The following is a 27,025-nucleotide window of genomic DNA, read 5'->3' as shown; positions in this document are numbered from 1 at the left end:
CATCCTTCGAAGTGAGGTATCACAAGGATGGAAAAACATGCACTACATGTATTCACCATCAAACCGATACTAATTGGTCAACACTAAGGTGCTCACATGGTAGTAATACTCACTGGGTGCTGGTCAGGTAGGGAGGGTGGGGGGGTGGGGGCTAGAGCGGGTGGGGTGAGTAAACCCACAGGTAATGGAGACAGGGTGCACTGTATGGAGGAAAGACATGCTTGTGGCCCTGGCTTGAACAAGGCAAATGCATTTCATGTAACCAAAATGTTTGTACCCCCATAATATCGTGAATTAAAAAAAAAAAAGCCAGGGGTAGTGATGTGTGCCTGGTGTCTTAGCTACTTGGGAGGCTGAGGTAGGAGGCTTGCTTCAGCCCAGGAGTTTTAGGCTATAGTGAGCTATAATCCTGCCATTGCATTCAGCTTGGGCAACAGAGCAAGACCCTGTCATAAAGAAAAAATGGTACCAATGTAATTTTTTCTGTTATAGTAGCTGGTGTTATTCAGAAATATTCTGGATAAATTAGAGCTGCTATTTGATAGTTTTAGAACACTCACCTTTGGAAAAATCTTTTAGGTGTGCTTTGAGGCTTATATACTTGCCGTTTTTCCAGAGATGTAAAAACAAGTGGGAGACTATCTGGGAAGGAGGACTATTGCAAACAATAATTTTTTTTTTTACTGTTTTACAGAAGTTTGAAATTTTCCTTACAGTTTTATTATTATTATTTTTTTGGTGAATGGAATTTTATTGCTATTTTGGGGGCAATTTTAACAAATCTCAGTGTTTCTAGTTAATTATTTTTAACCTGGTGTGAATAAGACAGGTGTCAAATGATTGTTCTTATTCTTTTTGGCATGGAGGAGGTCAGACATGTAGCCAGTCATATTCAACACAGAACATTGTCATTCTAGTGTGGAATTTCAATGAAATGTGATAACTCTAAGCAGATTTCTTTTCTTTTTTCTTTTTTAAGAGATGGAGTCTCACTCTATCACCCAGGTTGAATGCAGTGGCATGATCCTAGTTCACTGCAGCCTTGAACTGGGTCACAAACAATCCTCCCGCCTCAGCCTACCAAATATGTGGGACTACATGTGTGTGCCACCACCTCTGGCTAATTTTTTTTGAGTGACTGGATCTTGCTATGTTGCTCAGGCTAGTCTCAAACTCTTGGCCTCAAGCAATCCTCTTGCCTCAGCCTCCTGAGTAGCTGTGATTACAGGTGTGAGCCATGGCACCTGGCTCCAGATTTCTTTTAATATTTCAAATTTCACTAGGGAGGGTACAGAAATTATCAGGCACAGTTTAAATGAGCTAATCTAGTGTAAGAAGTGACTTGAATGAATGGAATTCATCTCCAAATTACTTTTGCTACTGGAATAGAACACGATGCGCACTGTCTGGGGAATGGACACGCTTGAAGTTCTGACTCAGGGGGATGGGGGGTGGAGGGAGGGGATGGGTGTATACCTACATGATGAGTGCGATGTGCACTGTCTGGGGAATGGACACGCTTGAAGCTCAGACTCGGGGGGGATGGGAGGGGCATGGGCAATATATATAACCTGAAATTTTGTACCCCCATAATAAGCTGAAATAAAAAAAAGTCTGTTGTATTACTAAAATCAGTCAGAGAACTAAACAATTCTCCCTTTGTTTTCTCTACTTAATTCCAGACCTCATAGTTCTTTTCTAATATGATTTTACTCAGAGGTAATTACTTACCTGGCTGTCCTCTGAGAAGGAATATATTTCAGAGCCAGAATGAATCTAGGTGACTACTTCTGAAGTCTAATTTTATCTGATTTTAAAAACAAAAGGAAACCAATAAAAGGAAAACAGTAAACTATGAGAAACAAGTCTCAGCATATATGACTATAAAGATTAATACCTTTCTATATAAAGAATGCATAAAATCAATAAGAAATCCAGTAAAGACCCCAACAGATGATCAGCAGAGGTTATAAACAAGCCATTCACAAAGCAGTACACCAGGAAATGCTCAGTCTTACTAATAATCAAAGAGATGCAAGTTAAATCCATGAGATAATAAATTCTCCTTCAAAGTAACAGATAAGAAAGTGGAAGTTATCCTCTGCCATTGATATCTGTTGAAATGGATACCTCTGTTCTTTGCTGGTAGATATCAAGTTTTGATTAGCATGTTTAGAAAAGCCTTAAAATTCTTCAGATCCTAGTAATTCTAAACCTGGGAATTTAAGACAATTAAATAGTCTGTGTAAATAGAGATCAGTTTAAGACAGTTAAATATGGGGGGGGCGGGGCGAGGTGATCTCTGTTTCATAAATATGTCCACTGAAGCATTATTTGCAGCAGCAAAAATAAGTTTACTTCCCTAAATGGTTCAACTGTGGTCTAATTAAGACATAGATGAATTAGTGCTTACATGGGAAGAGCCATTAGGAGAAATTTAAATAATATGTAGTAACATAAAAATTTATGTATAGATTATATGTAAAGTATGATCTTACCTGTATTCTGAAAACATATTTGGAAAAAGGTAAAGAAAATGCACTAAAATATTAATTGAGATTTGGAGCTAAGGTTTAGATACTCTCTTTTTCTTTCTATTTTCAGAATTTCCAATTGTGACTATATATCATTTTAAGTGTTAGGAAAAAATAAAGTAAAACTTTCATTTAAAAAATAAACACAATGAGTAATGCTGTGGAATAGTACTACCAGTAATAAGTAAGTAGTATGTGTTAATATTTAATACAATAATTTAAAGTAAGGGATTATGCAGCTTAATTTGCTATGTTTAGCTTTTATCACATCATCAGCAAGTAAATTCTAGGGTGGTTTGTGGAAAATAAAAGGGCTTTAGACTTGGGCTGTAATGTGGGTCTACCACCTTTTATATTAGGCTCGTTATTAGATCTTGGTTTCTTGTGCTATAAATGTATGTTATAAACTTCAAAGAGTTTTTAGAGATGAAATGATATAACATATAATTCTTCAAGTAGCTAATGAGTATTAGTTGCATAATCTTCCTTTTGATATGAATCATAATTCTCTCTAGATTTGTATAATTGATCTCTAATTGCTACTGTAGGTGATATTTAGAGTGGTAACAGCTGTATCAATTAAGAAGCTTCTTTGTATGTAGAAATAAATGGACACAATGAAATGGCCTTCATTTGTTAAATGGGGTGTTTTGATATATATTTGATAGTATGTATATATATGTGTGTGTATATATGTATGGGTGTATATGTGTGTATGTGTACACACACACTCATGCCAGGATAGGAAAACTTCATCCCTTTCAGGCAGTTAAAACTATAATCTGTCTATCCAGGAATCTTACTAATCTGAAAAAGATTATCTGAGAGCCATCGTTTGTAGAAAATGGTGACATTGTTGTGCATTCCTGTCAAAATAAGATTATCAGATTTTAAATATTAAGCTCTATTTTTTTTAAGTCAGAAGTACATTAGAGGTCACATACACAAGTTCTCTTTCTCCTTTTGCCAAGATGATTGAGGCCAATTATTAATATAGCTAGAAAAGGAATTTATTACCAAGTATTATCCTTATTCTTCATTTTTAAAGTTATCCCAGCTATGAAAAAAAGGGAATTTTCCAGCAACCATGAAATCTTCATTGACAAACCATGTAGTCATTATCCTACTAACTTAAAGGTGGACTTTTCTGTGAGAGGATTTAACATTCAATTAGAGTGTCCTATTAAGGTGGCACTTAATAGATTAAAGATAAACTAAACAGTAAAGGTATGTGTGCTTGGGATAATTTTGATTAAGAATTTTTCCTCAAGCATATAACTGAACCATTTTATAATTGTAGCTAAATTGCTTCAGTCGTTTATGTGTACTACTATAGGGTGACAATATTATTAGAATTTTTGCTTTCCTGTCAAAAACTTACCTTTATTTAAGGATATCTATGATGAAGTTTACCATGTAGTTTACTTTTCCTGTGTGACAGACCATAACTCAGTGTAACATTTTCATGTTGTAGGAAGATGTTAACCACATTTCTACTAGGACATAGTTGCTGAAGATGATATGCTTTATAACAGTTCTGCTTTGTATTGCCATAAGAGGTTATTTTTTATTTTTTAAAGAATTGCTAAGAAATGAACAATTCCTAGATGTTATGAGAAACAGGCATGCTCCTTTAAACTCTGCTGTGTAGTGTCTCTTTAATCCCTGGAAGATCAAATTTGTAAATGGCAAATGGCATGTCACATTGGGCCCCTGTGAAAAACAAAAGGTACGAAATGCCACTATTCATTTTTATGATTGTCCCAAGAATATTTGTCAAAGATTAAGAATGTATGTTCTTGTATCTTCAATATTCAGATTACATATAAGAGGAATTTAGAGGAATATCATATAGTAGCTAAGTGCATAGGCTTTAGAGAGAGTCTTCCTGAGTTCACATTCTGATGCCACAACTTTCTGGCTGCATGATTCTCTGCACTTTAGCTTCCTCATAGGAGATAATAATGGTACCTATCTTCTAGGGTTGTCATGCTGCTTAAATAACATAAAAAGCTAAGAGTAGTGCCTTGCACATTTTAAATGCTTCATGAAATGCTTACTCATATTTGACTTTTGTTATTATTTAATAGGAACAGGTATTTACTATGTTAGTAGTCTGTTACTGAAGCAAATCTTTTACTGACTTTAGCCCTACTGTTTTTCAAATATATACTACCTCCCTATTACACTCTACACTAAAGTTTTTTTTTTTTTTTTAATTTCAGCTCATCATGGGGGTACAAAAGCTCAGGTTATATACATTGTCCATGTCCCGCCCATCCCCCTGAGTCAGAGCCTCAAGCGTGTCCATTCTCCAGACAGTGCGCCTGGAACTCACCATGTAGTCATACCTCCATCCCCTCCCCCCACCCCCACCTCCCCGAGTCAGCACCTTCAAGCATGACCATTCCCCAGACGGTACACAACGCACTCATCATGTAGGCGTACACCCATCACTTCCCCCCACCCCCCGTCTCAGTCTGATATCCAATTGATATCCTTCCCCGATGTGCATTTAGGCATTTAGGTGATGATCAGGGAAACCAATTTTCTGGTGAGTACATGTGATGCTTGTTTTTCCATTCTTGGGATACTTCACTTAATATAATGGGTTCCAACTCTCTCCAGGAGAACCGAAGAGATGTCGTATCACCGTTATTTCTTATAGCTGAGTAATACTCCATGGTTGCATATATACATATACTCCAATATACATATACCACAGTTTACTAATCCATTCGTGGATTGATGGGCATTTGGTTTGTTTCCACATCTTTGCAATTGTGAATTGTGCTGCTATAAACATTCGGGTACAGGTGTCTTTGTCATAGAATGACTTTTGTTCCTTTGGGTAGATGCCCAATAATGGGATTGCTGGATCGAATGGTAGGTCTACTTGAATCTGTTTAAGGTATCTCCATAATGCTTTCCACAGGGGTTGCACTAGTTTGCAGTCTCACCAGCAGTGTATGAGTGTTCCTGTCTCTCCACATCCACGCCAACATGTGTTGTTTTGGGGCTTTTTGATAAAGGCCCTTCTCACCAGAGTTAAGTGATATCTCATTGTGGTTTTGATTTGCATTTCCCTGATGATTAGGGATGTAGAGCACTTTTTCATATGTTTGTTAGCCATTCTTATATCTTCTTTTGAAAAATTTCTATTCATGTCGTTTGCCCACTTTTTGATAGGGTTGTTTGATTTTTTCTTGCTGATTTTCCTGAGTTCTAAATAGATTCTTGTTATCAGTCCTTTGTCTGATGTGTAGTACGTGAAAATTTTTTCCCATTCTGTAGGCTGTCTGTTTATTTTTGTGACTGTTCCTTTGGCTGTGCAGAAGCTTTTTAATTTACTCAGGTCCCATTTGTTTATTTTTGTTGTTGCTGTGATTGCCTTAGGAGTTTTCTTCATAAATTCTTTGCCTAGACCAATGTCTGTAAGAGTCTTTCCTACATTTTCTTCTAGAATTCTAATCGTTTCCCATTTAAGGTTTAAATCCGTTATCCACTGTGATTTGATTTTTGTGAGAGGTGAAATCTGTGGGTCCTGTTTCAGTCTTCTACCATGTTTTGACTGTGCCCTATCAAGTGGGATCAGGGGTAGAATTTTTCACATGTGGCATAATGTGGGCATACAAAAAGTTTTAAAGTTTGGAGCATTATGGATTTTCAGTTTAGAGATGCTCAACCTGTACTGGAAGTCCTAGCCAGAACAACAGACAAGAAAAAGAATAAAAGGCATTCAAATAAAGGAAGAAACCAAATTATCTCTATTTTCTGATGACATCCTTGCATGTGTAGAAAGCCCTAATGACTTGACAAAAAAACTCTTAGAACTAATAAATAAATTCAGTTAAGTTACAGGATAGAAAATCAACACATAAAAAATAATTACATTTCTATGTTCTAACAATGAACTATCTGAAAAGGAAATTAAGAAAACAATTCCATTTATAATGGCTTCAAAAAGAATAAAATACTTAGGAATAAAGTTAACCAAAATGTGAAAGATCTCTACAATGAAAAGTGTAAAACATAGATGAAAGAAACTAAAGCAGACAACAACAAATAGAAAGACATTTCATATTCATGGGCTAAAAGAATTAATATTGTTAAGATGTCCATGCTACCCAAAGTGATCTACAGATATTGATAGATATTCTCTATCAAAAACCCAAATAACATTTTTACAGGAATAAAAAGAAAATTCTGAAAATCAAATGGAGCCATATATAGAAAAGCCTGAATACCAAAAGTAATTTTGAGCAGGAAGAACAAAATTTGAGGTGTTGTATTTCCTGATTTCAAAATATATATTAAGTTATCAAGTATGAAATGTTTGATTTGCTTAAGTACTAAGTTTGACAGTTGATATCTCTGGCATTTTACTTTGATATTTCTTGTTTTATCTTTATTGTGAAGGTACATCCTTAGTCTTTCAAACGTATGTTTTGGCTTGTGATTATCTTTCAAAGTAGTTTTTTAGAGCAATTTTTGTGAAACCATGGATAAGTCAAAAATTCGTGTTATTTTTGAATATGAGTTCCATTGTGGAATCATTGCAGTGCGGAGAGCGCAAAATATCAATGAAGTGTTCGAGAAGGATGTGGCTAATGAATGCACAGTGTGTCAATGGTTTGAGAAGTTCCATTCTGGTGATTTTTTTTTTTTGAGACAGAGTCTCACTTTGTTGCCTGGGCTAGAGTGAGTGCCGTGGCGTCAGCCTAGCTCACAGCAACCTCAAACTCCTGGGCTTAAGCGATCCTACTGCCTCAGCCTCCCGAGTAGCTGGGACTACAGGCATGCGCCACCATGCCCAGCTAATTTTTTCTATATATATTTTTAGTTGTCCAGATAATTTATTTCTATTTTTAGTAGAGACGGGGTCTCGCTCAGGCTGGTCTCGAACTCCTGACCTCAAGCAATCCACCCGCCTCGGCCTCCCAGAGTGCTAGGATTACAAGCATGAGCCACCGCGCCCAGCCCATTCTGGTGATTTTAATCTTGAAAATGAACCATATGGATGATCTGAGACCAAGGTGGATAATAATGAGCTGAAAGCTCTAGTGAAAGCGAATCCATCTCATCCCACATGTGTATTAGCAGCAAGGTTTGACGTTACTATTCCAACAATATCAGACCATTTGAAACAAATGGGCAAGGTAAAGAAGATGGATAGATGGGTTCTGCATGAATTAAATGAGCATCAGAAGAGAAATCATCTTGAAGCTTGCCTTCCTTTGCTGTCACGACATAAAGGCAAACCATTTCTACACCGTATTGTTATATCTGATGAAAAATGGATTCTTTTTGAGAATTTCAAGCATTCATCACAATGGTTGGCTAAAGATGAAGTGCCAAAACAGAGTCCAAAACCGAATATTCATCAATGTTATGACTCGGGAGGATTGGGTGGGGGGAGGGGATGGGTGTATAACTACATGATGAGTGCATTGCGCACTGTCTGGGGAATGGTCACACTTGAATGTTCTGACTCGGGATGGGGGGAGTGGGGAGGGGATGGGGGTATAACTACATGATGAGTGCAGTGCACACTGTCTGGGGAATGGACATGCTTGAAGTTTTGACTCGGGGAGATGGGCGGGATATGGGCAGTGTGTGTGGCCTGAACTTTTGTACCCCCATGATGATAAGTTGAAATAAAAAAAAAAATCCAATGGTGTCTTGTGGTCCATTGGTGGTATTATCCATTACAGCTTCATGAAATCTGATCAATCCATTACAGCAGGTGTCTACTGCAACCAAATGGATGAAATGTGAGGATGCTTGCGATTAAGCAACCAAGATTGGTCAATAAGGACAGGCCAATCCTCTTGCAGGACAACGTTCAATGATATGTTGCACAAATAACACTGCTCAGTCTACAGAAGCTGGATTTGGAAACTGTCATCCTCCATATTCACCAGACCTTGCACCAACTGACTACCACTTCTTCAAGGCTTTGGACCACTTCTTGCAAGGAAAATTATTCAATTCTTAACAAGCTGTGGAAAACACCTTTCAGGATTTCATCACCACTCACTTTCTAGCCTTCTTGGTTGCAGGCCTAAACAACCTACTGTTAAGATGGCAAAACTGTGTTGATAGTTTCGATGCATACTTTGATTAATTGCACTGCTTATTGTCTGAGATACAATAAACTACACTTTTGATTTAAAATCATACATTTCATATTTAATGACCTATATTACAAAGCTACTGTAATCAAAGCAGTGTGGTACTGGAATAAAAACAGACATGTAGTCCAATGGAACAGAATAGATAGCCCAGAAGTAAACCCACACATATACGGTCAAGTGATCTTTGACAGAGGTGCCAAGAGTATACAACAGTCATTAAATAAATGGTGCTGGGAAAACTGGTTATCTGCATGCAGAAGAATGAAAATGGACCTTATCTTCTAGGGTACACAAAAATCAACTCAGAATGGATTATAGACTTAAATATAAGACCTGAAACCTTTTAAGTCCTAGAATAAAACATAGGGAAAAATCTTCTTGACATTGATTGGCCTTGGCAATGATTTGTTGAGTATGGCAACAAAAGCAAAAATAGAGAAATGGAATTATATCAAACTACAAAACTTCTGCATAGCAAACAAACATAATGAAAAAGCAAACATAAGGAATGGCAGAAAATATTGGCAAATCATATATTTGATAAAAGGTTAATGTCCAAAATATGTAAGTATCTCCTGGAAGTCAATAGCAAAAACAAAAACAGAAAATTAAAAATAATCCAATTTTAAAATGGGCAACATAACTAAACAGACATTTCTCCAAAGAAGATATACAAATGACCAATAGGCACAGTAGTCCTCCATTATCCACAGGGGATTTGTTCGAAGACCCCCTACGGATTCCTGAAACCACAGATAGGACCCACTCCTATGTATACTGATATGCATTTACACACACATATATACTTGGCCCTCAGTATCCATGGGTTCTGCATCTGTGGATTCAAACAACCACTGATTGAAAATATTTGAAAAAAAAAAAACAATTTAAAAATAACCATAGAACAGTAAAAACAATACAAATTTAAAACCATACACTATGACAACTGTTTGCATAGCATTTACATTGCACCAGATGTTATAAGTAATACAGAGATAATTTAAAGTATATAGGAGGATGTGTGTAGGTTATATGCAAATACTATGCCATTTTATATAAGGGACTTAAGCACCCACATATTTTAGTATTTGCAAAAGGTCCTGTAACTAATCTCCCACAGATACTAAGGGGCAAGTATACATATATACCTATGATAAAGTTTAATTTATAAATAAGGTACAATAGGAGATTAACAATAATAGAATAATTATAATAATATGATATTTTATAATATAATAATATACTGTAATAAAATTCTGTTTCTCTGTCAGAATATCTTATTGTACCATACTCACCTGTTTTCCGACCGGAGTGGACAATGGAAAACTGGAACCTGGGAAAGTGAAACCATAAATATAAAAGATGTATATTTCAGCTCAAGCAGAGAGAGCGAATTCACCCTTTCTCTGCCTTTTTTATTCTATTCAGGCCTTCAACAGGCTGTATGATACCTACCCATATTAGCATGATCTTCTTTACTGAATCTACTGGTTCAAATGCCAATGTCTTTTAGACACACCAAGAAATAATGCATTACCAGCTATCTGGGTATCCCTTAGCCCAGTCAAATTAACACATAAAATTTACCATCACATATAGCATTATATGGTTATGTATAACCATATATATTTTTAATGAGAATAACTTAACTGGAAATGATTTATTTTTTTATTAATTTTTTGGTTTTACACTTCGTAGTGCAACAGTTTGATGGCAGCCCATTGATTTTGGGTCTAGGACTTAGTAGTGCTTAATTTATTTGTCTCATTTTTCAAAAAAAAAATTGTAAATAGCTTCTGTCTACCTTATTCAGAGTAGCACATTCTTGAAAAATAAAGATTCATTTCATCAGGAGGATACAGAATTTCTTCATTTAAGGGTTTTAAAAACAGACGAAACTAAACAATTTTTAAGAGATGTATACATAAGCAGTGAAAATATAAAGGAAAAAAAGGATGCAAATGTTTACCTGTAGGAAGTTGAAAAGGATTATTATTAGGGAGATGCACATGATAAGATTCGAGGGTGAAGACCAAATGTGGTGCCCTGATGGGGATGCCATGGTCATTGTTTGGAAGCACATCTAGAAGACTTGGTGATGTTTGGGAGCTAGGTCCAGAGCTAGGTCTGTTGGAGGGAAGGCAAGGAATGTGGTACAGTAATAGTCAGACTTATAGAGCCCTTACTAAGTACCAGGTGCATTAAACTCTGTAATAACTCTTAATAGATGACTTTTTCCTCTCTCTCTCTCTCTCTCTCTCTCTCACACACACACACACACACACACACAAAGAGGAAACTGAGGCACAAAAGAAGTTAGTAAATTTGCCCAAGGCATTATAGTTGGCAGAGTTGAGATAGAAAACCAAGCATTCTGACTCTAAAGCCAATACCCTTACCCACTATACTATTTAATAAATTATCTCTACCTTAAAAAATTATGAACTCCAGAGCAAGGACTAGTAGTAGAAGGCAGGAAATGTTCTGGACAATTTTTACAGATTTTTTTTTCTTTCTTTTTTTCTTACTGCTGGATCAGCACAACACAGATTGTTTATGATAGTGATGACCTTGAGGGGTAAATGGGAAGTATGAGGGTGAGTTTGTGTTCTTTTTTAAAGTTCTCAGCTTTTTTTTGCCAGTAGGTAAGACAGAGCCATTTGAAAGGACTGCAGTAATCCAGAGGTAGGATTTAATACAGTACAGTGCCTCCACTAGGGAATTCCTGGATGCCCTTGGTATTTCAGCCCTGTTTGAAAGGACTGAGCCTGCTGCCTCTCTAGACAACTTAGATGTGAATATGCACCTTCTTCCTTTCTTTGATGCAGCAGGGTGACTCAGATCCTGAAGGGACTTGGTTGACAGGGCAGCTACTATCATTTCTGCCCTGTATGTCCTGTCACCAGTATGAAAGCTGTGAATGGACAGATGCTACACTGTAGTCAAGAGACAAAGCTTTCTCCAGGGCATTTTTCTGCTGTGGAATGTGTTTCATTTCTTATCACTCTGGGAGATGTATAAAGGGTCTAGCTTTTGTGTTGATTCTGAGAGGGGATCATTGTAGTAGTGTAGATTTGGCTGGTTCTACTTATTAATATTTAAAGTAATAAATAGCAGTGAAGGCTGTATTGAGACTGCTTAACTTTGTGACCTATAGCAACCCACTTGGAGTAGGGGGATGGAGGAGAGCCTTTTATAGTAGAGATTATTCAATTTCATTTTTTAAAAAGGTAAAAATGTATTAATATATATATGAATTTTTAAATTATACATTAAGGACTAGTAAGCATTTAATGAAAAAATAGCCGTTCCTGGCCTCATCTCTTTCCATTCCCAATTCTTACTCCACACTCTTTTTTTCTAGCTCTTAGCTATTTCTTCTGATGTTTAATATTTCTAATTAATATTCTTTTAATGTATATCTTGACTCTTTCTATTTTAGGTATCATTTAATGATCTCCTTATTATAGAAGATAAGAGTTAAGCTCTGAAGGCTCTTATCCCTACACATGTACTCTTCCCCACCTTCAGTACTTCCAAACTAGTTGTATCACCATTTTTTGAATCAATATCTAGTTGCTACTATTCCTGTGTAACCACTTTCGAGTATAACAAACTAAGATTGTATTTCCTTTCTTGTGTAACTTTGTTTTTCTTATAATTAATACTTGTTTCTTTCTCCTTTTTCTTTTGTTTCTTCTGTTTTTGGTGTTTCAGTTTTCCGGCATAAATGAAAATCTTCTTCGAGTATGTTCAAACTCTTTAGGTATTTTATCAGTTTAATTTTTTTTTTCTCAGTTATAGCCTATATGGAGCCTTGACACCTCCTTTGTTAATCTGGCCTGAGAAATCTTTGCTTCTCTACTAGGTCCCTTTGTTTCTTAGGTTAAATCACTGTCACTTTAATTCTTGGTTTCCTGGGAAAAGTGTATGGGAGAAATTTTCTTTTTTCCCCCCAATTTTTAAAACTTTTTATTTTTTATTTTATTTATTTTTTTGAGACAGAGTCTCACTCTGTTGCCCGGGCTAGAGTGAGTGCCGTGACATCAGCCTAGCTCACAGCAACCTCAAACTCCTGGGCTTAAGCAATCCTACTGCCTCAGCCTCCCAAGTAGCTGGGACTACAGGCATGCGCCACCATGCCTGGCTAATTTTTTCTATATATATTTTTAGTTGGCCAGATAATTTCTTTCTATATTTTTTTTTTAGTAGAGACGGGGTCTTGCTCTTGCTCAGGCTGGTCTTGAACTCCTGAGCTCCAGCAATCCGCCTGCCTCGGCCTCCCAGAGTGCTAGGATTACAGGCGTGAGCCACCGCGCCCGGCCCAAAACTTTTTATTTTGAAATAATTATGGAGAAATTTTCTTTTTGAAAATGTATTTTCAAATGTATTTAAAATGTATTTAGCATACACTTACCTTTGATTGATAATTTGGTTGGATATAAAATTCTTTGTTACAAATAAGGTAGAGATTTTGAAAGCATTAGTTCATTATTTTCTAACTTCCAGTGTTGTTGAAATGTTCCTGTCATGTCATGTCCCAGTGTCATTCTAGTTCCTGACCTTTTATTGACAATTTATTTTCCAGTGAAAATTTAGAATCATCTCTTTGTCCTCAGTGTTCTGAAATTGTACAATTATGTGCTGTAGTTGTATTTTTTTCATTAATTAAGCTGGCTACTCATCCATCTGTTTGTAGTGGAAACTCATTTCCTTCAGTTCTGGCACATTTACTGGTTTACGTTTTTGACAGTTTCCTCCTCTTTGTTTTAACAGTTCTTTTTTTCCTAGAATTCCTTTGTTAGGGCTTTCTTAGGGTTGGAATGATTCAATAATTTTCGTCCCATTGTATTGCATTGCTTCATTTTTTTTTCTTTTTTGAGAGAGAGAGGGTCTTGCTCTGATGTCCAGGCTGGAGTGTAGTGGCACAATTATAGCTCAGTGTAGCCTCAAACTTTCAAACTCCTGGGCTCAAGTGATCCTCCCGCCCCAGCCTCTCAAGTAGCTGGGACTACAGGTGCATGCCACCACACCCAGCTGATTTTTTATTGTTTTGTAGAGACAGACTCTGTTATGTTGCCCAGGCTAGTCTCAAACTTGTGGCCTCATGTGATCATCCTGCTTTGGCTTCCCAGAGTGCTGGGATTACAGGCGTGAGCTACTGTGCCTGGTCTGCATTGCCTTTTTGTTTTATTTTCTGGCAAGATTTCTCAGCTTTGTGTTCCATCAGTTTGCTATTCTTTGTTTTAAATTATGGCTATCCTGTTTTTAACTTCCAGTGCCCTTTTGGGTTTCTTGGGGGTTTCCCCCTTTATTGTACCCCTATTATTTCTTTGAAATGTTCTTTTACTCCTGGTATTGTATCTTTTTCCTCCAGTTTGCATTTTTTCTGGTTGCTTTGATCTCTTTCATTCACATTGGAAGCTTTCCTTATTATATGGTGTTCTTTATCCATTCATATTTAAGAATAAAGCATTAAAATGTTAATAGAAAGCTTTATGAGTAGGGTCAGTATTTATTAATTGGTGGACATTACTGTAGAGTGATTCGAAGAGGGCCTGGCTTTTCATGAAGTAGAGCAACTGTTAGTATTTCTGGATCTTTCCCCTGGGCTGAGTTTTCCTAATGAGGAATCATCCATTCTCCTTCATAGGAAGGTGTAGGCTTGGCTGTTAATATTTCGGGAGCTCAGTGTGGAAAGGGCACTGGGGATGGTACCGTAATACTATTTACTACATACTCTTTGACTAAGTTTTTGGTTCCTAACATGATACCCCTATCCTCAGCTCTGGTACACCCCAATGTATAGACTCTGTTTTAACCTCTGGAGAGAGTAGCTAATCATCTGGCAGGATGGGGTGAGGATGGTAATCTGAAGATGTCACAGCCTTTTTAGAGACATTTAACTAATTCTTCTGTTTCGGTTCCCCATGGACACTCTCCAGACCCACCACACTCGCACATGCACACATATACACATTTTCAGAGGTTCCTGGTACCTCTAATTCCAGAGCCTTTCTACAGAGGTAATTGGCTTACTTCTTATTGATTTCTTCCCACCTTTCCCACTTATTTTCCCCTCATTCCATGGCTTAGTTTTTGGTTTCATATTCTCTGACAAGTCATCTACTTTCCAGCTTTCATCTTTAACATTTAGGGGAGGAGGTAATTGTACACGGGAAAGATTGGGACTGATATCTTATTGGTCTTCTTATCTAAGAAGAGATGCCTACAAATTAAGGACTGCCTTTAAGTAGAGGCATGTTTTGTCTTGTGTAGAAGGGCCAACTGTGAGCCTGAGAATGCCTCAGCTATTCACTGCCCCTTGTTAGGTAAGTCTACCCTTTTCAGCGTTGTGAATGGGTAAGCCAGGTAGGGTGGCTCCTCTAGTCCATGCCTGTAGTCCCAGTTACAGCTACTTGGGATGCTGAGGCAGGAGGATCCCTTAAGCTCAGCAGTTAGAGACCAGCCTGGGCAATATAGCAAGACCCTGTCTCTAAAAAAACAAAAAACAAAAACAAAAACAAAAAAACCCCACAGAAACCAGAATTGTGAATGGGTACTCTTGACTTGAACAACTACTGCCTCCATTTTTCATATCACTAATATTTTCCTACCTTTGACTTTAATCTCTTATCAAGATCTGCTCTAGGGGATAGAATATGATTAGCTTACTTAAACTAAGATAGCCTTCCAAAAGTCTTAGCTCTCCTATAAATATTTGTGTTGTAAGAGAAGATTCAATCTATAAGACTGTTATTTGGGCTGTCAAGTCTAAGGGAGGATGTGTTTGGATTGAGGGTGAAGTGAGGTTTGCATCCTGGCCCCTGAAAGGTGGAGGAAGGAGTAGATATGTATGCCAAGGAAATAAATTGTATAGGCACATTCCCATATTAGTAAACAGAAAAAGTCCACATTGGTTGTTTGTATTTTTATTTGTTGCAAATATGTGCTTGAAAATCAGCACAAAATAGCTTTGGTTTATGTATTTTTTCATTTCACAGAAATTTCTGTCTTTTGTACTCAGTTGCCAACTATGTTTTTCAACAACCTAAAATGAAAGTTTAAATTCCTGGGTTTAAAGATATTTGTAGACATTTTAACAATGTTGATTCTTCCAATCCACGAGCATGGTATGGTTTTCCACCTATTTATGTGTTCTGCAATTTCCTTCCTCAGTGTTCCATAGTTCTCTCTATAGAGGTCCTTTACCTCTTTAGTTAAATATATTCCTAGATATTTTATTTTCTTTGTTGCTATTTTGAAGGGTATTGAGTCCTTAATTTGGTTCTCCGATTGAATGTTATTGGCATATATGAATGCCTCTGATTTGTGTGTATTGATTTTGTAACCTGAGACTTTACTGAATTCATTAATTAATTCCAGGAGTCTCTTGGTTGAGTCCTTGGGGTTTTCCAGATATAACATCATATCATCAGCGAAGAGTGAGAGTTTGATCTCTTCTGTCCCTATTTGGACACCCTTGATTCTGCTCTCTTGCCTGATAGCTCTCGCAAGGACTTCCAATACTATGTTGAAAAGTAATGGGGACAGTGGGCAGCCTTGTCTGGTTCCAGTTCTGAGTGGGAATGCTTTCAGTTTTTCCCCATTCAGTATGATGTTGGCTGTGGGTTTGTCATATATGGCTTGTATCATTTTTAGGTAGGTCCCGTTTATGCCTATTTTGTTAAGCATTCTTATCATAAAAGGGTGTTGAATTTTGTCAAATGCTTTTTCTGCATCTATTGAGAGGATCATATGGTCTTTATTTTTGCTTCTATTTATGTGGTGAATTACATTTATAGATTTTCGCATGTTGAACCACCCTTGCATCTCTGGGATGAAGCCTACTTGGTTGTGATGAATTATTTTTTTAATAAGCACTTGGATACGATTTGCTAGGATTTTATTGAGAATTTTTGCATCTATGTTCATGAGAGAAATTGGTCTGTAGTTTTCTTTTTTTGTTGCATCCTTTCCTGGTTTTGGTATCAATGTTATATTGGCTTGGTAAAATGTGTTGGGGAGAATTCCATCCTTCTCGATATTGGAGAATAGTTTATGTAGGATGGGCACTAGTTCATCTTTGTATGTGTGGTAAAGTTCGGGTGTGAACCCATCTGGACCAGGGCTTTTCTTTTTGGGAAGATTTTTTATTGGTGTTTCAGTTTCAGTTCTTGATATTGGTCTATTCAGGAATTCTATTTCTTCCTGATTGAGCTTGGGAAGGCTATGTGTTTCTAAGAAATTGTCCATTTCCTCCACATTTTCCAGTTTGTGTGCATAAAGATTTTTGTAGAATTCACAGATGATATCGTGTATCTCTGTGGCGTCGGTTGTGATTTCTCCTTTCATGTTCCTGTTGGAAGTTATTAGAGATTTTTCTTTTCTGCTCTTGGTTAGTCTAGCCAGTGGTGTGTCTATTTTGTTTATCTTTTCAAAGAACCAACTTTTTATTTTATTAATTTCCCTTATGGTATTTTTGTTGTCCTTTTCATTTAATTCTGATTTGATCTTAATAATTTCTCGCCTTCTGCTGGGTTTGGGGTCAGTCTGTTCTTCTTTCTCCAGCTCTTTGAGTCTATTCATTAAGTTATCTATTTGTAAGTTTTCTGTCTTTTTGAAATAGGCATTTACGGAAATGAATTTTCCTCTCAGGACTGCTTTAGCTGTGTCCCATAGATTTTGATAAGTTGCAATAAAAACAAAATGGGAGGTATTAATTTGCCAGACTTCAAACTATGCTACAAGGCTGTGGTTCTTAAAACTGCCTGGTATTAGCACCAGTGCAGGGACATAGACCAGTGGAACAGAACAGAAAATCCAAATATAAAACCATCCTCATATAGCCATCTAATCTTTGACAAAATAGACAAAAACATACTCTGGGGACAAGAATCCTATTCAATAAATGGTGCTGGGAAAACTGGATAGCCACATGTAGAAGACTGAAACAGGACCCACAGATTTCACCTCTCACAAAAATCAAATCATGGTGGATAACAGATTTAAACCTTAAATGGGAAACGATTAGAATTCTAGAAGAAAATGTAGGAAAGACTCTTACAGACATTGGTCTAGGCAAAGAATTTATGAAGAAAACCCCTAAGGCTATCACAGCAACAACAAAAATAAACAAATGGGACCTGAGTAAATTAAAAAGCTTCTGCACAGCCAAAGGAACAGTCACAAAAATAAACAGACAGCCTACAGAATGGGAAAAAATTTTCACGTACTACACATCAGATAAAGGACTGATAACAAGAATCTATTTAGAACTCAGGAAAATCAGCAAGAAAAAATCAAACAACCCTATCAAAAAGTGGGCAAATGACATGAATAGAAATTTTTCAAAAGAAGACAGAAGAATGGCCAACAAACATATGAAAAAATGCTCAACATCCCTAATCATCAGGGAAATGCAAATCAAAACCACAATGAGATACCACTTAACTCCGGTGAGAATGGCCTTTATCAAAAAATCCCAAAACAACACATGTTGGTGTGGATGTGGAGAGACAGGAACACTCATACACTGCTGGTGGGACTGCAAACTAGTGCAACCCCTGTGGAAAGCATTATGGAGATACCTTAAACAGATTCAAGTAGACCTACCATTCGATCCAGCAATCCCATTATTGGGTATATACCCAGAAGAACAAAAGTCATTCTATGACAAAGACACCTGTACCGGAATGTTTATAGCAGCACAATTCACAATCGCAAAAATGTGGAAACAACCCAAATGCCCATCAATCCACGAATGGGTTAGTAAACTGTGGTATATGTATTCCATGGAGTATTACTCAGCTATAAGAAATAATGGTGATATGACATCTCTTTGGTTCTCCTGGAGAGAGTTGGAACCCATTATATTAAGTGAAATATCCCAAGAATGGAAAAACAAGCATCACATGTACTCACCAGGAAATTGGTTTCCCTGATCATCACCTAAATGCCTAAATGCACATTGGGGAAGGATATCAATTGGATATCAGACTGAGACGGGGGGTTGGGGGAGGGGATGGGTGTATGCCTACATGATGAGTGTGTTGCGCACCGTCTGGGGAATGGTCATGCTTGAAGGTGCTGACTCGGGGAGGTGGGGGAGTGGGGAGAGGGGATGGAGGTATGACTACATGGTGAGTGCCAGGCGCACTGTCTGGAGAGTGGACACACTTGAGGCTCTGACTCAGGGGGATGGGCGGGACATGGACAATGTATATAACCTGAGCTTTTGTACCCCCATGAAGAGCTGAAATAAAATAAATAAATAAATAAATAAAGATATTTTTAGCATAAAAGTCATGAGGGTTGCAAGTAGTGTAGTTTAGAAATTTTTACATTATGTTGGGATGAATTTTGGAATATAACAAAATATTTAGAATAGGATTAGAGGTTACTTCATGATAAGAGACTTGATTATTAGTAGTAATGGGAAAAAAATACATGACAGTTTTGAATAAACAAACTCAAATTCTTAATGGTTACCTTGTTTAAAAAGAAATAAAGTGAGGAAATAAACCTTCTACTTATGTATAAATAAAGGAATGTTCAAAAAGAAGAGGTAAAATGGGGAAAATCTGGTAATCTTGCTGTAACAACTTGAAATTTAGTGCAATGCTTATCTTGCATTACATTGATTTTCATGTAAAGTTTTTGGTACTCATGGCAGGATGTTTATTTTCTTTTGAGGGGAGTTGTATTTCTGATGTAATTTTCTTTCAATTAGACTTCTGTAATCCTATATTAGCTTATATAAGCCTTTAGGCATATGTAGTTTTAAAATAAAGGTGTAACATACTTTCCGATGAATATCCTACAACTTTGCTCATTTTTTGACTCAGAGGCATTATTGTGCAACAACCTTCCTTTGCACATTGGGTTAAAAATAGTTAAGTAAAAACTATTTTTAAAACAGGAGCATTAAAACTCACTGTATTTTTTCTGCAGAATTCCATGCTTCACAATGATGAGGCAAATTCTACTTGGCGTGGGGTTGCAAAGTAGTCTAATCATTCTAAATTTATGGTTTCTGCTGACTCTTCAGTATGCCTTCCAAACACTCTGTGACTGATCTTGACAAATATTAGTTGGTAGAGTTTTTGGAGAGACTGGAGGTGTTGCTGAGATGAGCTACAGATTTTTCTTTCACCTCTCCTCTGGCTCCTCCTTTTCCTTGTGGAATTTTCCTGCTTTTATTTTAGCAGTGACAGAAACTAAGGATGGTTGTGCCAGAAAACAAAATTTGTAATGCCCACCTAATAATACCATTATTTCAATCCACTGAAGAGCAGGTCTCTAAGTAGAAAAGGATTGTTTATCCTGAGTGATGTATTCATCTATCTTGTGGCATAAAACGACTGTAGGTGAATTGTGTGCTCTTGTGCTAGTTGCCCTGATTGCTCACCTTGAGTGGTTTATGCTCGTTTCTGCTAATAAACCCAAGCATACAGCGTGGTATCAGAGCGATATTGGTGGAGCCTCCAATGGTAGGGTGTCTGATCAAAGAGATCATTAGATTGGCCTAGAAAAAGAAATTGTAATCACATTCATTGCAGTAACAGTGCTACTTTCTGTTTATATGATCCATTTCATTCTTAGTGCATCTTTATACAATAGCTGTAGGATATTTCCATCTTTTTGTAGTTAGAAACAATAACTGATTTTCTATTGAAATAATATTGTATAATTGTTTCAATTACCTACATTACAAGCCATCCATAGTTTAGTGGCTTAAAGCAACTATTATCCTTCATTCTTTTCTGGACAGAATGAGCTCATTTGGGCAGTTTTCACTAAGGGTTTCTCATTGTGTTGCATTCTGATATTGGTAGGGGCTATAGTCCTCTGAAAACTTGACTGGGCCAGGCATCCAAGATTGTTAACTTACACGGTTGGGACTGCTTACTAGAGTGCCTACTTGTGCCCTCATTATGTAGCTTGGGCTTTTGACAGCATGGCAGCTGGATTCTGGTAGGGAACCTCCCAAGACATGCATTCCAAAATGCAAGAAGCAGAAACATCCAGAATAGTTAATAACTAATAACTGGCCTAGTTCACTGCTGTCACATTCTATTGGTCAGAGCAGTCTCAGAGCCTGCCCAGATTCAAGGGTATGGATAAATAGACTCTACCTTATGCTGGAGGAGTGTCAAAGCACATTATTGCAAAAGAGTACTTGGCATGGGAGATATTGTTGTTACCTTTGGAAAATATAGTCTGTGAAACTCCTGATTTAAAAAGTAAATAACTGTGTATAATGCCTTAAAATACATTAATGTATTCTTGCATAGATATTGTATGTGTGTATGCATGTTTATATGACATATTGGTTATGTGTGTATATATATAGTATGTGTATATATATATGTACATGCATATGCATATTTGTACACATACATAGTGTATACATACTGTCTTAGTTCCTTAGGAACACTATAACAAAATTTCATAAATTGTGCAGTTTATAAACAATAGAAATTTATTTCTCACAGTCCTACCTAGAGGCTAAGAAGTTCAAGATCACGAAGCTGGCAGATTCAGTGTTTTGTGAGGGTCCACTTCCTCATAGTTGACACTTTCTCAGTTGGCCTTCTGTGGTGGAAGAGATGAATGAACTCCCTTGGGCCTATTTTATATGGGCACTAATCCCATTCATGACGGCTCTGCCCTCACGACCTAATCATCTCCGAAAAAGCCTCACTTCCTAATACCATGCCTTAGGGTTAGGATTTCAACATATGAATTTTGGGGGGACACAAACATTTGGACCATAGCACGTACATACATGTATATTATGCTTCAATATCAGTTTACTTCATTATACTTGATGAGAAAAAACCCACCTCACTTTTAATTAATGATCACAAATCTTAAAACTACCTAGCAATTGAACTATTAGTACCTTTTCTCTATCAATTCCAGTTACCACTCCCTAAGAAACTGTTTTACATTGTTTCCTCTATTCTCAAACCTCAAACATCTCCTTTCACTCTCCTCACTCTCAGCTGATGATCTTTTTATTTCTCTGAAAATAAAACAATCAGAGGAAAAATTTAGCTGTCCTATCACCAAATTTCCCAGCTATCTTTGTCATTACCCTTGTTCTATGCCTTCCCTCTTTGTGACAAAATAAAGTATCCAGCCTCTTATCTAAATCCAACCCTTTCCTTTTGTCCTGGGACCCATCTTGTTATGGATATTCAAGGATTTAACCCCTACATCATCACATTTTCCCTCTGTACTAGGTCATTCCCTTCAGCATACAAATAAATAGCCTGAAATTTTGTCCCGTTTAAAAAAAACCAACCCTCCCTTGACCACACAACCCTATTCTGCTGCCCCATTTCTCTGCTTCTGTTTACTGCATATTCTTCAAAAGAATTGTCTGTACTCTTTCTCCACTTCCTCCTCTGATGTTCTCTCTTGAACTCACTCTAACCATTTGATCAAAACTGCTCCTATACGGGTCAGTGATGGCCACCACAATGCCCAATCTCTTGGCCAATTCTTAGTCCATATTTATTTAACCTCTTGATACATTTGACAAAGTCCTTCTTAAAATCCATTTTTCCTTTGGCTTTTGTGACACCATATTCTGCTTTTCCTCTTACCTTACTGCCTACTCCTCCTTAGTTTCCTCTGGTAGATACTCTTCATTTTCCTGACCTGTAAATGTTGGAACTTGATGTCAGCCTTAGCATGTCCAAAATTGAACTTAGTTTCCTTCGTCCAGATGTGCTTCCCAGGCCAGAAAAAAATGAGTAATCCTTTATTCCATTCATATCCCTCAGTCAATCTATCAGCAGATCCTAGTACCTCTACCTACACAACATGTCAAAACTCCAAACCCTTTCCAATATCAGCATTCTTACCTTTATCCAAGCAACCATCATCCTGTCAATTGTTGCACTACATAGAATTATGCTTAGAAACCCTGCATTTCTTCTTTGCCTTTTTATGGTTCATCTTCAACAGAGCACTCAGAGTGATGCTTTCAAGACTTAAAGTCATTTCACATCACTCTTCTCCAAATCTCCAGTGACTTCCCGTCTTGCTCAGAGTAAAAGCCAAAGCCCTTAGCATGGTTAACAAAGGTCCCGGTTTAATCTGGTTCCTGCTGCCTCTCTGCTTGCATCATCACCAATTTTCCCGTTGTTCACTTTGCTCTAGGCACACTGACCGCCCTATTCTTCCTGAACATGCCAAGTTCACTTCTATATCAAGGCCTTTGCACTTGTTTCTTATGGCTGGAAAACTTCCCCAGTTTTATTTAAATGTTGCCACCTTACGTCATTCAAATCTATACTCAAAATTCAGCTCCCAAAGAAGTCTTTCCTTGACCACTATCTGAAGTACCTTTCCCCACACCTCAGCCAGCCCACCCTTGGCCACTCACTCTTCCTACTCTGCTTTAATTTTTCTTGTTAGAGCTTGTCACTACTGCTAATTATTTATTTGGCTATTGTTTTTTTCTGCTCTCTAGAACAAAAGTGCCATGAAAGCAGAGACATTTTGGGTTTTTTTTTTATGCACACAAACACACATATCTGTTAATGTCTATACACACACACACACACACACCATAATTTGCAGCAGTGACTTCTGATCACAACAAAGTTTTAGAACTTAGCAGGTGCTCCATAAGCATTTGTTAATTGGGTGAATGAGTGAATGCTTGTGTATACATGCGTGCAATGGACTATTGTGTATGCTTCGATAGGAAAATAATTCATCTTTCTTTTTTGAACTTAGGTGGCTTTGTTTTATCTTATTTTCAATATGAAATGCATGTGTTGGAAGCACATACCACATTGCTTATGTTGTTTATCTTCAAGATTCCCATTTTCCAGATGATGCAGTTTGTTTAGGCCTTGCTGCTTTTTGAGCTGGCAGGAAGTTGGGAGTTCTGCCCTTTTGCCAACATTGTGTACTATCAAGGTGCTTAACTTTTCTTTATCTGTTCATCATCTTAAGAAAGAATAAGAAGTTATGTAATTAGAATGCATGATTCCTTGGGTCTTCTAGTTAAAAATAATTAAGATGGACCTTTAAAAATCTCATGTTCCATTTGGTGATTTAAGTTGTATCATGTTCCGAACATTTTAATCCTAAAATCACTGCCACCTAAAAACACTAGCTGACTCTACTGTTTTATAATTTGCTATATAATTTTATTTACACCATCTGACTCACGCTTATTTTGACAGACTTTTTTTGGGGGGGGTAAATTCCATATAGGTATTTGTGTCTTGTGCATGTTGCTCTACCTTTAAAAGCATTATTTATAAATAGGTTACATTCCAAGAATTTTAATTATCATACAAAATTACATATACTCTTCTATAACAGAAACAGAAACCTAAAGATTCTAAAATCAAGATTTCACTTCTAAGCAAATAGGACTTGAGTTCTTAAATTTATGTATTTTAAGTACATCTCATTTCTGAAGTATCTACCCTCCGCACTGTTTTTCTTGTAAGGTAAAAACCACTATAATGACCCTAATTAACTTCATTAAGATATTTCCACTTAGGCCGGGTGCGGTGGCTCACGCCTGTAATCCTAGCACTCTGGGAGGCCGAGGCGGATGGATTGCTTGAGCTCAGGAGTTCGAGACCAGCCTGAGCAAGAGCGAGACCCCGTCTCTACTAAAAAAAAAAAAAAAAATAGAAAGAAATTATCTGGCCAACTAAAATATATATATAGAAAAAAATTAGCCAGGCATGGTAGCGCATGCCTGTAGTCCCAGCTACTTGGGAGGCTGAGGCAGTAGGATCGTTTAAGCCCAGGAGTTGGAGGTTGCTGTGAGCTAGGCTGACGCCACGGCACTCACTGTAGCCTGGGCAACAAAGCGAGACTCTGTCTCAAAAAAAAAAAAAAGAAAAAAAAAAAGATATTTCCACTTAACTCATAAAAAGATAACACTTTTTTTATTAAACTGAAAAGACTAGAAATCTATAACACTGTGGACATAAACTTTTTAGAAAAGCTAATTAGGAAGTTAGATGAGGCCTAGAAACCAGGAGTGAATTTCTCATCACAGACTGTGGCTTCATATTGAAACTTTAGTTGCTTCAATATAGGCCAGATGATTCTCCTTCTTCTCTCAACTTCAGTATCCCTCCTGGAGAAACCAGAGATGTTGCTGGATAGTTGAAATCTTTGCTGTTATGTGCACTGCATCTTCTGTCAGAGGAAACAGCTGTGGGCTCCTATATAACTCTCTGTTCTGATTAAGTTTAGTAACTTTGATTTACTAGAAACTGAATAGTCCAGGATGGAATAGAGATAAATGGCGCTTTTGCATGATCCAAATCTGTTGTTACTTTGTTAGATGTCACTGTGTAGCGATTTTTAGACAGTAGGAACTAAAGACTTTAAGATTTTTAAATAAGCTCCTTTTTACAAATTGCCTTAGTGATTCAGAGAAATGAGCACTTTTCACAGTTTAACTCTTTCTCTTTTTCTTTTCATTCCCTTTCCATATTCCTTTTGTATTTCACCCAACACCAAAAATGCCCTTTCAGAAACACAAAGTAGATCTTTTCTACAAACTACGCCATGTGATGAATGAACTAATTGACCTGCGAAGGCAGCTACTATCTGGTCATCTGACTCAGGACCAGGTGCGGGAGGTTAAGCGGCACATCACCGTGCGCCTGGACTGGGGTAATGAGTAAGTATGAATATTTAGGAGTCTCTCAGTTTCATTTATGATAATTCAGTCCTCATAGAGTTTGCACCTATACAGAGTTTCTCTTTAATTATTGAAAGACAATGGTTTATTCTCCACTAAGCTTTTATCATTTTTGCTAGAGCAGTTGTTTCTTTTAGTTAGCAAAGGACACTTGTTCTAGTCACTGAAACTCACTCACCCTCCATTTCCATTTCTAGAAAATAAGAATTAAAGAATTGTAATTAAAGAATCCTCTGGGGCTTCTTCCAGCTCAGTTTCTTGATTCTAGACCTCCTCCTAATCAGTGCTTTTTAAAAATGTGAATTTGGTGTCTTTTACATTTTGTAGCTATACAGTGAATCTGAATAAGCATAATCTACAAATGAGAACTGTCTCCATTTGTACTTCAGAATATTCTTAACTACCTTGTCATTCAGTAATAGTTCTGCATTTATACAGTAGGTATGATGATTTGCTGTTGCCACACAAATAAAATTCTAAGACTCTGGCATGGGAAGTTAAGATAGATAGTATTCAGATTTATTTCTTCCTAGAATTAATAATTGATATAATTTTCAGGTGCTTTTTTCTCATTCTTTTAAAATCGGGTCCATTGAATTTTAAATTAACCAGGTTGCCTCCTAGTTAAGATAATATATATACTTTATGTATATTTAAATATGTGTCTTTAGCTCCTTATCCTTTTAAGACAACTTTGAAATGATAGAAAACAAAAAGAATGGGAGGGGATTCATAAATGAGATTTATGAACCCAATCTTGGAAGGTAGAAAGTAGATGGAAGATTAATGACAGAAGCAGCCCAGTATATGTGGAGGAAAACAGTGTATGTGGAGGAAACCTTAGTTAATGAGAGAGCCAGTTTGCCCTGTACCTCCTGGAATCATGGAGGGTAGGAATAGGCCTTGGAGCTTTATTTGTTTATTTATTTATTTTGGGGTTTTTCATTTGTTTTCCAAGCTGGAACACTCTTCCTGTTCCTTTCTATTTACCTTAATCCTGCCCCATCCTTCACAGCTAATGTCAAGTCTACTCTCTTCTGCAGTTCACATTTTTTTCCCAAATTTTTATAAAACAGTGGAGAAAAATTTATTGAAAGTAGCTGAAAATTATAAATTGTTCAATAGTGCCTCAAAACGTTTTTAGGTAAAGGGAAGGTATATTCAATTAATTTTGCCACATTTTTGTCATTTATGTATGCATGTGTATGTACTTATTTTCTGCTGAACTATCTGAAAACAAGTTGCAAATACAATGCCACTTCACACCCAAATTATTTCAGCATACATCTCCTGAAACAATGACATTCTCTTAAATTACAGAATTTTATTAATGAACATAATAAAATTAAAAAATATATTCACAAAGGGTAGCAGAGTGGCATATAATCAAGCATGAATATATATATTTTAAAACTAGGAATAACAATTAATATGATCTGCACTGGGTTATTTTTTTCCACCTTAAATCTTTTTTTGCTTTTTTTAAATTTATTTTTTAATTTCAGAATATTACAGGGGTACAAATACTTTGGTTACATATATTGCCTTTGCATTGCCTGAGTCAGAGCTACAAGCGTGCCCATCCCCCAGACAGTGTGCACTGCACCATTAGGTGTGAATTTACCTATCCTCTTCTCCCCGCTCCCACCTGC

At 36.9% G+C, this 27,025-nt stretch overlaps 1 protein-coding gene across 1 annotated transcript in view; it reads left to right on the top strand.

The window, feature by feature from the left end:
* The window catches only part of DOCK3 (dedicator of cytokinesis 3), a 351,565-nt gene that overhangs the window by 76,074 nt on the left and 248,466 nt on the right, over positions 1-27,025 (top strand). Inside the window, exon 5 of the mRNA XM_045530466.1 lies at positions 25,204-25,352. Within this exon, the coding sequence (XP_045386422.1) occupies positions 25,204-25,352 (149 nt within the window). The remainder of the gene's footprint in view (positions 1-25,203; positions 25,353-27,025) is intronic.

The sequence above is a fragment of the Lemur catta genome, chromosome 18, assembly GCF_020740605.2.
Source record: "Lemur catta isolate mLemCat1 chromosome 18, mLemCat1.pri, whole genome shotgun sequence".
In the NCBI taxonomy this organism is placed as follows: Eukaryota; Metazoa; Chordata; class Mammalia; order Primates; family Lemuridae; genus Lemur; species Lemur catta.
This window is presented reverse-complemented; position numbering and strand designations above follow the sequence as displayed.